The sequence below is a fragment of the Pseudorasbora parva genome, chromosome 12 (genome assembly GCF_024679245.1).
Source record: "Pseudorasbora parva isolate DD20220531a chromosome 12, ASM2467924v1, whole genome shotgun sequence".
NCBI classification, from domain to species: domain Eukaryota; kingdom Metazoa; phylum Chordata; class Actinopteri; order Cypriniformes; family Gobionidae; genus Pseudorasbora; species Pseudorasbora parva.
In genome coordinates this window covers 19,322,707-19,334,947 of record NC_090183.1, presented here as the reverse complement: position 1 = coordinate 19,334,947, position 12,241 = coordinate 19,322,707, and the positions used below count along the sequence as shown (strand labels likewise).

The 12,241-nt window shown below is 38.5% G+C and overlaps 1 protein-coding gene across 6 annotated transcripts in view; it reads left to right on the top strand.

The window, feature by feature from the left end:
• Positions 1–12,241, top strand: part of LOC137094128 (inactive rhomboid protein 2-like) — a 103,088-nt gene that overhangs the window by 44,601 nt on the left and 46,246 nt on the right. For all 6 annotated transcript variants that reach the window (XM_067459421.1, XM_067459422.1, XM_067459420.1 and 3 more), the window contains 3 exons: positions 22–234; positions 323–434; positions 1,350–1,424. In XM_067459421.1, the coding sequence (XP_067315522.1) occupies positions 22–234; positions 323–434; positions 1,350–1,424 (400 nt within the window). The remainder of the gene's footprint in view (positions 1–21; positions 235–322; positions 435–1,349; positions 1,425–12,241) is intronic.

Below are 12,241 nucleotides of genomic sequence, written 5' to 3'. Positions count from 1 at the left end.
TCCTTTTCTCTTTGCCCCCAGAGGAAAAAAGGATGTCCCCAAGACTGTGACATCCTCTGGAAAAGCCTCTTCTCGTCGTGGCGGTCGAATTGCCTCCAAAGTGAAGCACTTTGCGTTTGATAAGCAGAGGCGTCAGTATGGGATGGGTGTGGTGGGGAAGTGGCTGAACCGAAACTATAGACGCAGCCTCAGCAGCCAAGTACAGAAACAACTGGAAGATTTTCACAGTCATCGGTGAGTAAGAAAACCCAATTAGGCTCCTTAGATGTTGCTTTTAAACTATTCAGAGGAAAGTTGTGATCATTAATTGTTTCTTTGTCAGGCCATATTTTACCTACTGGATCACCTTTGTGCATATTGTCATAACACTGCTGGCCTGCATTACATATGGATTTGCTCCTGTTGGTTTTGCCCAGCATTCCTCCACTCAGCTGGTAAGATAACAAAAAGAGTGTGTTAGGAAGACGCTGAACCTTTCAGCTAGAGGAATATATATTTTGTAACATAGCTGACATGGAAACAGCAGTTTATTACATGGTGCAGTTTATGACACAAAAATTAAACCTCAAAATCAAACCTAAACATGAACTAAGACTGCTAACAATAACCTGACACAAGAGATATGGAAACTGCAATACAAACTTCAATACATGTCCATTAGACAAGGCAAACATGAGGGCTAATGTTGCGTTCATGCCCTGTCATAATTACCGTAATTTTGAAATGGCAAGAGTTATCTGACTGGAAATGATTTGTTTCTGTGGCAAAACTATCAATGCCCAAATGAATCTGCCAGGTGGCATAGTTTACATCCAGCCACAGCTAATATTTTGCACACCTATAAACAAGCAGGAAACAGAGATCACATGAGTGGACCAAATGAAGGATGGAGGGAGTCATATGACACTAGACAGGAACTATGACAATACACAGTAAAAGACATAAATTGAAAATAAACAAAACTTAAAACAGATGTGACATCATATGTTATAAATAACACTGGGAGATGTTGCAAGAAAACACCAGACATAACCAAATCATGTGAGTGTACATATTTTTCTCTTATTAAAGTTTCTGGTCACATTATTAAAGATAGGGCAGTTTAAAAGGGGACAGAAAGGAATCAACAGCCCATTTAGTCACCCAAGTATATGTACTGTACACTGTATAAGTTGGCCATGCTCTTAACGTTCCATTTCACATCCATTATGTCAGACATTATGTTGCTCTTTCTGTAGGAGACTGCTCTGATGTGTAAAAGATGTGTACAAGAATGTGATCAATTACTAAATGTTTATTATACATTTGGTTGCCCATTTTCCATTCCATTCTTTTTTCTCTGTTTTAAGGTACTGAGAAACAAAGGAATTTATGAGAGTGTAAAGCATATGCAGCAGGAGAACTTCTGGATTGGTCCTCGCTCTGTAAGTGACTGGCTTTGTAGGAAATGTTATCGGGTACAAATTCTTGAAAATCTGATCCCCAAAGCAAACAACAAATGCTGCTTATATACACTCACTGTGTGCTAATGCTATCAAAACAATATTTGTTTTTATTTACATGTTAAGCACATGGGATGTTTTGGAGTTTTAATGATACTGCTATATTTACAGTGTTAAAGCAGCTGGGTTTTGTGATAAAAAAATTAAAAGATAAATCATATCAGCACTTAATTTACTTAATTGTGTTTGTGGGGTGCACTGTAATGTGTTAATTCTTCGTTAAAAAAAATTGCAATATTTTTCATATATTTTACCTTTATTCTACACTGCTCTGTCCCTCCTTGTAAAAACGGCCTGATGGTTTCTGGGTCCTATGAAGCCGGTCCCTCAAAAATACACAATGGGCTCAGATTGGTTAGCTGATTGATTAGTGTGTTGTGATTTGCTAACTGCCTAGTGCACGTGTTTCAGAAACCCCTTACTTACCGGCTGTCGCTACTGAATGTTTTAGAACAATTATAGCCAAAAATCGGTCGCAAGTACTATTACGAACACTAAATGTTTATTGTAGATAAACAGGCATGAAAATAAAGAATACATAAAAGGTCCAATCAAAGAATAATTAAAAATAATTTCAAGTTCGCTGTTGAGATTTTAAAAAGTTTGTAACGTTAGGTGTTTGTCGGATAGCATTAAGTATGAATGAGCATTTAACAAACTGGTTTGCAGAGCCAAACAGCGTTTTCATTTGTTTACTTCCTTGTTACAACATACAATTAACAATACGAACTATTACAGGAAAACACATCGATGAAAAATAAATCATACTTACAGGTTGTGGCCTGTTTTTAAAGTTGGAACTGCTCCATCTTTCAGGACAAGCCATTGTGCGAATCCTGCAATGAACTTGCAAAGATTGTGGAAGCTTTCCTCCATAAAATGTGCAGCATAGAGAGCGAGATTTGGGTAATAATTATGAGAATAATTATGTAAAATACATTTTAACCATTGATCCCTAACTCCCTCGTCCCTAGGAAGGCAATCCGGATAAAAATAACAGCGTTTTGTCTGCATTGCGGCAACAACACTTCAGCCTACTAACTATACCACACTCCACAGCAATAAAAAATGGCCTTATTTAATATTCTCAGAGGATGGGTTTATGTAAATATTGGGGCTGGTGATGTCAGCTACCCTGGAGGAAAAGTCTGTAGTCTCTACCAGTCATTTGCTGTAGACCTTAGAAATTGATTTTAAAAAAAGAAAGTCTCTCCCTTTGCTTTAAACTTTAAAAGTTGTAAATTTGCAGATGCTCTTTATGCTCAAACAGCAACATTACACACTAGCTAAAGTTAGGGTGTTTTCACACTTGGGTCCTCTTTAACAGAACAAAACTCAGGGTGTTTTCACACTTGGGTCCTCTTTAAAAGAACCGAACTCAGACTCCTTTAAGTGGACCAAGAAGTGAACCAAGTGAAAAAGGACCCAGTTCTCTTTACGTTCACACAATCCCTGTACCTGAAAGGGGACTCAGATCCTTTTTGGTCCCCTTTAGTGGAAATGTGGTCTCAGACCCCTTTGTGTTCAGACTGTTGCTTTTTTTGGATCTAGTCCAGGTCAGTGTTTGATGGATGACCCTATGGCCTTCAACATTTGATCCCATTCACCTACCAAGATATTTGTTTGTAAAGATTATTATTACTTTCTGACATTACAAATGCTGTTGTATTAAGTTTATTTAAAAAACAAACAAATAATATTTATATATGTGTGTGTGTGTGTGTGTGTGTGTGTGTGTGTGTGTGTGTGTGTGTGTGTGGTGTGTGTGTGTATGTAATACTACATATTCTTGCACTAGCTATTTCACACATCCACCTTTGTAACTAAAAATGTAATTGTTTTCCTTGATTCATGTTTATTTTATTGCAGAAGGCAATGATTACGTCAGCATACAAAAAATAAATAAAACACTAAAATAATAAAAAAAAGATGTAACTTTTCCAGGTAAAGTATAGATATGCCTAAAAGCAGCATTCAAGTAAGAAATTGAATAATAACATGAAAAAATTAAAGTGCATATTCTTCACTGTATTACTCCACTGATTATTTTATTATGCTAATAAAGCAGATGTTTACATTCGCTTAAGACAAAAAACACCTGATTTTGTGAAACTTGTGTGTTTTTGACACTTTAAAATAAATGCAATGTGCGCTGTGACCGATGACCTCTGTGCATGCACTTTAGGCGCTCATAACACCATTTTAAACCGGCAAGGCGTGAAGCCGCGTCTCAGTTCGGAAGCGCTTGAAACCAAACTGCAATAAACAAGTGTATATTGTGAACGAGCCAGCCGCCACTCCGAGATGCACGGTTAGTCTAGCCGCCAAGTTATTTTGTGGTGCGCGCATACCCTGGCTATTACGGTACGACCGTCAGAGGACTGATATGAAAACAAGTGATCTTCCGGTGAACGCGTTTTCACATTCATTAAAGGTGCCCTAGAATGATTTGAAACAATATGTTAAATTGTTCTCTGATATCTCATAGAGAGTATTTGGCTTATTTAAGGGCAAAAATTGTCCAGGTACAGTTTTACAGGTCCATTTACAACCCTATAAATCATGGGTGTCAAACTCAGTTCCTGGAGGGCCACAGCCCTGCAGAGTTTAGCTCCAACTCTGTTCCAACACACATACCTCTAGTTTTCAAATAAGCCTGAAGGACTTATCATCTGGATCAAGTGTGTTTAATTAGGGTTATAGCTAAACAGCCCCGCAGAGTTCAGATCTCTCTTGCGCGGATCTGAAAACACCAATAAACAAGTAGGCTGCATTTCAGCAATCTCCATTTGACATGTTGTGCTTAAAGTGTCATTGTCTACATTTTTGACTTGTCTTTTTTCGCCAACGATATTGCATGTTTATATAACGTTAGTCACACAATGTAGGCTACGCAGTGACTGTAAAGTACCCTGAACAAGCATGTGAAAACATCATAGGCCTACTTCAGTTCTCAAAAATATAAATATATAACTTATATTTTTACAATGAATAGCCTTGTCAAATGACTATCATTTTAACTTATATGGTGGAAAAGGTGACGTTTTCTAGAAGGATCGAGTGAACAATCTGTAAGCAATGTATCTACGTTTGTATTTTGTAATACAAAATAATATTAACCTTTGTTATTAGCAGAGGTGGAAAGAGTAACAAAATATTCTACTCAAGTAAAAGTACTGTTACTTCAATGAAATTTTACTTAAGTACAAGTAAAATTACTGGTCTAAAAATTTACTCAAGTAAAAGTAAAAAGTAGCTCATTTAAAATGTACTCGTAAAAGTTACTTAGTTACTTTTTTTACAGTGGGGGACTCTCCCCTGTAGGGTTGTGATGGGATGAGATTTTCACGATATGACAACTATCTCAGAAAACATCAATTAAACATTTACTGTACCTATTATTAAATGATGGTAATTATAACTAGTTAAAATTATGTTAAATTAATGAAGATTGGTCTTTTTTTATTTGGTTGAACAAATGCTTTATTATAACAAACTTAAAACCATTTGTTTATTTATCAAAATTTCAATAAAACATGTCTAATAAACTAAATTCAATAAATTATTATGAATTAGATTAACAACTTTTTATCATTAATTCGTTAATGTTTAAGAATAACAGAGTCCATATGTAGTAGACGGAGCAGCTCATTCACAGAGAGAGAACAAGCAGATCATATATTCATATAGCATTCAATGTGTAACGAGTAGAAATATAGTGTGGCCCCTTTAAGAGCTGCGCGCGCTCCCTGAAAACGAGTTCTGCATCTTGTGTATGTGCACAATGAGTTTTGAGCTCCCATGTGTGGGGATTATTCTCTGTTTTTCTGTTGCTAACAGTCAGTTATTTTGTTTTATTAAGTAATGCTGTGGACGGAAATGGAGTTTGTGATCAGAGTTCAGCGGGAAATAAAGCGCGATCTGTTTGACGTCAATCGCCTCCGTGTTTGCATCCACTCCAGATATATTAAGTGACACAAGCGTTACAAATGTTGTGCTTTAATGTTCACAGACCATGTCGCGATTTGATTTATTTCTAAGGCCTACAGCTCTACATTCGAGTTTTTCGTTCATCCATCAGTTTGCGTGTATTACACCAAATCTACGTTATAATGTAAAGTTAATGTTCATGACTGGATTCCGGGATTCGCTCTGCGTCACAGAAATCAATCGGCCTAAGTTATAAACATACCTTTATTTGCACAAAGGGATGTGTGCCCGAACATGTTCTGTGTTTCTTCATTTGCATCCACCTTTTGTGCAAATTTGATATCCTCCAGGACAACACCATGTTATTTTTTTTCTATATCCAAAGTATTTCCACACTAGCCAGGGGTTCACGACGGCGTTTTGCTTTCACCGGAGTCTGCGTCACTGACGTCTGTCTTGTTCGTCTCCATCTGATATTTGCGCCCATGTTCTCTCCCGTGTCCCGCGCCCTCTATTCAATATTAGTCATTTCCGGATCGCGTTTTTTTTCCCTCCACTCTTTGCATTAATGATTTATTTTTACTCAGTAACGGATGTGGTTTAAAATGTAGCGAAGTACAATACTTTAATCAAAATGTACTTAAGTAAAAGTAAAATTACAGATTTTTAAAACTACTTAAAAAAGTAGAAGTACACAGAAAAACTACTCAATTACAGTAACGCGAGTAAATGTAATTCGTTACTTTCCACCTCTGGTTATTAGACACACTTTAGCTTTGTATGGTATTTGGAGTTTTCTATTGTTACTGTACTAGCATCTTGCGTCATCTAGACAATGCTGTCTCTCTAAGAAACTTTCAATTTAATCAGAAATTGTTAAAACAGCTAGTCAGTAAGTGGATAAATCACTGCTTAATGCTTGCAGAAATACAGTTGCCCTTTTCTTCAGTTTAAGACGCTGAGCAAAGTTTGCTTGAAATGGGCCGAACAAAAGAAACAATTTTGAAATAAATTGTTGTGGTATCCGATTATAATAAACCTCAACCATGACTGTTTACATAAAGTCGTCACGTCTTCTGCACAGCCTGAACATGACGTGTGTCATGAGAGCTGCCGTTTTTGCTGTCCTCAAGTGTCTTTACCTGTCAGTCCTGATTATTCGGCTGCGTCAGTTCCGCCTGACAATGCATATGTTTGGACAGATGCAAATTTTGGGGGCGTGCATATAAATGATCCCCAACGATTGCATCACGGTTGTGTTTATGTTGAGAAGCACTTATTTTTTCGTGGTGTTTTTCATGCATGAGATTTACATAAGAAGTAGGAGCCAATGGTGTTTGAGACTCACAGTATGTGATGTCCATACAGAACTCTTATTATTTCACAATGGCAAGGTTAATTCATTTTTTCATTCTAGGTCGCCTTTAAAATAAAGTTCAACCACTCATTCCTAATATTAGGATCAGTAGGAAGCTTATGCAGCGACTGTGTACTTCCACAACCAGGAATAGCGCAATATCTTAATCTTCCTTGGTGTATTGTTGTTGACCAGCTGCTAGCACGAGCCCTCCATGAGTCGGTGGGCGGGGCTACTGAACTACATGTGCTCATTATTCTGTAGAGGCGGTGTTTCGTCACACACTGACGTGAGTAGAGGCACAGGACCGTTTCTTTGATCCTGGTGTCTATAGAAGCTTTTCTTTGACTAACAAGGAAGTTTTCAACTCTTTTATATATCAAATATATATCAAAAGCTCAAGGAAAAGTTGATTCCTCCATTCAAGTGGATAAATCACTACTTACTGCTTGCAGGAATATACAGGTCCTTCTCAAAAATTAGCATATTGTGATAAAGTTTATTATTTTCCATAATGATAAAAATTAAACTTTCATATATTTTAGATTCATTGCACTCCAACTGAAATATTTCAGGTCTTTTATTGTTTTAATACTGATGATTTTGGCATACAGCTCATGAAACCCCAAAATTCCTGTCTCAAAAAATTAGCATATCATGAAAAGGTTCTCTAAACGAGTTATGATTAACCTAATCATCTGAATCAACTAATTAACTCTAAACACCTGCAAAAAATTCCTGAGGCTTTTAAAAACTCCCAGCCTGGTTCATTACTCAAAACCGCAATCATGGTTAAGACTGCCGACCTGACTGCTGTCCAGAAGGCCATCATTGACACCATCAAGCGAGAGGGTAAGACACAGAAAGAAATTTCTGAACGAATAGGCTGTTCCCAGAGTGCTGTATCAAGGCACCTCAGTGGGAAGTCTGTGGGAAGGAAAAAGTGTGGCAAAAAATGCTGCACAACAAGAATAGGTGACCGGACCCTGAGGAAGATTGTTGAGAAGGACCGATTCCAGACCTTGGGGGACCTGCGGAAGCAGTGGACTGAGTCTGGAGTAGAAACATCCAGAGCCACCGTGCACAGGCGTGTGCAGGAAATGGGCTACAGGTGCCACATTTCCCAGGTCAAACCACTTTTGGGCTACAGAGAAGCAGCACTGGACTGTTGCTCAGTGATCCAAAGTACTTTTTTCGGATGAAAGCAAATTTTGCATGTCATTCGGAAATCAAGGTGCCAGAGTCTGGAGGAAGACTGGGGAGAAGGAAATGCCAAAATGCCTGAAGTCCAGTGTCAAGTACCCACAGTCAGTGATGGTCTGGGGTGCCATGTCAGCTGCTGGTGTTGGTTCACTGTGTTTTATCAAGGGCAGGGTCAATGCAGCTAGCGATCAGGAGATTTTGGAGCACTTCATGCTTCCATCTGCTGAAAAGCTTTATGGAGATGATTTCGTTTTTCAACACGACCTGGCACCTGCCCACAGTGCCAAAACCACTGGTAAATGGTTTACTGACCATGGTATTACTGTGCTCAATTGGCCTGCCAACTCTCCTGACCTGAACCCCATAGAGAATATGTGGGATATTGTGACGAGAAAGTTGAGAGACGCAAGACCCAACACTCTGCTTAAGGCCACTAACGAAGCATCCTGGGCCTCCATAACACCTCAGCAGTGCCACGGGCTGATTGGCTCCATGCCACGCCGCATTGAAGCAGCCATTTCTGCGAAAGGATTCCCTTTTAAGTATTGAGTGCATAACTGAACATAATTATTTGAAGGTTTACTTTTTTGTATTAAAAACACTTTTCTTTTATTGGTCGGATGAAATATGCTATTTTTTTTTAGATATTTGGGTTTTCATGAGCTGTATGTCAAAATCATCAGTATTAAAAAAAATAAAGACCTGAAATATTTCAGTTGGTGTGCAATGAATCTAAAATATATGAAAGTTTAATTTTTATCATTACATTATGGCAAATAATGAACTTTATCACAATATGCTAATTATTTGAGAAGGACCTGTAGTTGTCCCTTCCTTCAGTTTCAAGACGCTAAGTGAAGCTTGCTTGAAATGGTCCGAACAAACGAACGATTTTGAATTAAATTTTTGTGGTATCCGATTATAATAAACCTCAACCATGACTGTTGACATATGAAAAGTCATCACATCTCCTGCACAGCCTGAAAATGACATGTCATGAGAGCTGCCGTTTTTGCTATTCTCAAGTGTCGCTTGTTTATCTGCAGTCCCGATGATTCGCTTCGTCAGTTCCACCTGACAATGAACATGTTTGGAAATATGCAAATATTGGGGGCGTGCATATAAATGATCCCCAACGCTCGCGTCACGGTTGCCTTTATGTTGAGAATCACTTAAATTTCCGTGTTGTTTTTCCATGCACAAGATTTACATAAGAAGTAGGAGGCAATTGTCTTTGAGACTCACAGTATGTGATGTTTATGTACTGAACTGTATTATTTCACTATGGCAAGGTTAATTAAATTTTTCATTCTAGGGCACCTTTAATTTATAGAGGGAATGCATCAACGTCACTTTCCCGCCGGAACACGCCCCCTCAGCCGGGGCTGAATGGCAGAAGCGCTGCTGCGTGACTGGAGGAATAGAGGAAAACGCGAGTAGAGCAAATGATCCTTACAACTTACCAAAGATTCAGTGATCCATGGATAATGGCATGCAGCCAGGAATCGTGTTATCCTGACATTTGTTTTAGCCTGATTTCGACATTAAAGGGGGGGTGAAACACTCAGTTTCAGTCAATCTCATGTCAATCTTGAGTACCTATAGAGTAGTATTGCATCCTTCATATCTCCGAAAAGTCTTTAGTTTTATCATATTTATAAAAGAAATATGGGCTGTACCGAGTCTCTCCGGAAAAAACCGAGCGCCTGGAGGCGTATCGTGTGGGCGGAGCTAAAGAATGACAAGCGCGCAAAGCGGTGACGTCCTCAAGCGTGGAAAAACCCATGGCTATCTCAGCTAATACAGATAATGATCCACAATCAAATCTGAGGGAGAAATAAATTGAACAGGAGAAACGGCAACATCAGGACGTCCGTCTCTGTGGTATGTAAGTTACTGTATTTAATGGCCTCTCCACATTTCTGTGTGTTTACTCGCAGTGTATGAGGACATGATTCGGTTTATGGACTATTGTATGCGACTAGACCTTAGAAGTAGCAAGCAAAACGGTTTTGCACGTCAGAATACTGTAACGTTATACAGAGAACAACAATGGAGTAACCGTTAGCGCATTTGAATGACGAAGCACGCGATCGTGTCATTTACTGATGTTTACTCATGTGTCTGTAGCCAAAAGCAGAGACATTTGAAGCAGTTTAAGTTAACTCACCGGCTGCTTTCAAAGCAGGACCGAAGCTTTATCGCTGGGACTGCTCCGTCAAAAACACACTTCTTTGGTATGATTTGGTAAAGTCCTGACAGCAGTGGCGTGTAAATCCATTTTGAGACGCAACTGAAACGATGTTGTGAAGCTTCCCGTCATTTCTGCGTTCAAATCGGTTCAAATGCAGCGCTGCCTTCCCGGAATGCTGTGCTGAAGCGTTGAAGTCGCTCGACGTCACCCATAGGAATAAAGAGAAGCGCGGCGCCACATAAGTGTTCACGGACGACTGGATCTGCATCTGAGAGACTGTTTACGGCGTGCTCTAGTCACGCGCGCGCACCCTACCGGGAGAAGAGCCCGTACGGCCCATACAAGGACCTTCCGCTCTTATTAACGTCAAGTAGACCCATACTCGAAAAAAACTCGCCGAAACTTGTGAGAAACCGGAAGGAGTATTTTTAACACAGAAATACTCCATCAAACGTCCAACATTAGTTTTTGAAACTTTGTCTATGTTTAGGATGGGAATCCAAGTCTTTAACAGTGTAAAAAGCTCAGTATGCATGAAACAGCATTTCACCCCCCCCCCCCCTTTAATGTTTATAATTGTTATTCATCACATTTTGTGTTTTGAAGCGTGTAGTGGTGGTGATATACTTTATAATCACTAAAAGCTGTCACTGATTCAATAAACGCAATCTCACAAAGTTCCGCAGTGAAGCTGGTATACAATGAATCTCTTATGTTACATACTTACAGAGGATTGATGCGCGTGCTAACTGAATTCAGCACCCGGACAAACACTCAAGCGGTAAATGATTCCAAATTCAACACCTGATTGGCCAACTGCGTTGTAGAAGTCTACAAACTTGTATATGATTGGCTACATTACTGACCGAAGCAAAAACACATTGGAAATGTAATCATTTGACGAGTGCAAATACAGATACATACTGGATCTTTTGCTAGCTCCTTTTCGCTGATAATATGCTATTATTAAGAATTCTTACAGAGGATTACAGATCCTAGACAAGCAGTTATGGGCAGCTTTTCACTCTAAAAACAGAAGCAGCAGCAGGTAGCAGTGGTTTGAGTGAGAAAATTACACACTATTATCAAGTCCGGCTCAAGCTCGGAACAGCGATGTCCATCGGGTCCGTGGACAAGCCTCCTGGTGTGTAATTACAAAATAAAAGCTCCCCAAAACTCATATTTGCGCTGTTTTGTCTGTACATTAAGTAACCCATAAAAAGAAAAGTCCTAGTTTCCACCGACTAATTTAACCGCAAATGGAAAGTACACCTTCTCACAGTGTGAACTACACAGTTTCAGGACATTCTGATGTGTAATTACAAATAAGAGCGACCGAAAATTCATATTTGCGCTGTTTTGTATGTACATTAAGTAACTCATAAAAAGAAAAGTCCTAGTTTCCACAGACTAATTTCACTGCAGATGGAGAGTACACCTTCTCACAGTGTCAACTACACCATTTCAGGACAGTCTGATGTGAAATTACAAAATAAGAGCCACCCAAAATTCATATTTGCGCAGTTTTGTCTGTACACTAAGTAACCCATAAAAAGAAAAGTGCTAGTTTACAGCACATCAGAGATGTACAGTACTGTACATCTCTGAGCTGCCACTCTAAATCTTTTTATATATATATATATATATATATATATATATATATATATATATATATATATATATATATATATATATATATATATATATATATATATATATATATATATATATATATATATATATATATATATATATATATATATATATATATACAGGGAGTGCAGAATTATTAGGCAAATGAGTATTTTGACCACATCATCCTCGTTATGCATGTTGTCTTACTCCAAGCTGTATAGGCTGGAAAGCCTACTACCAATTAAGCATATTAGGTGATGTGCATCTCTGTAATGAGAAGGGGTGTGGTCTAATGACATCAACACCCTATATCAGGTGTGCATAGTTATTAGGCAACTTCCTTTCCTTTGGCAAAATGGGTCAAAAGAAGGACTTGACAGGCTCAGAAAAGTCAAAAATAGTGAGATATATTGCAGAGGG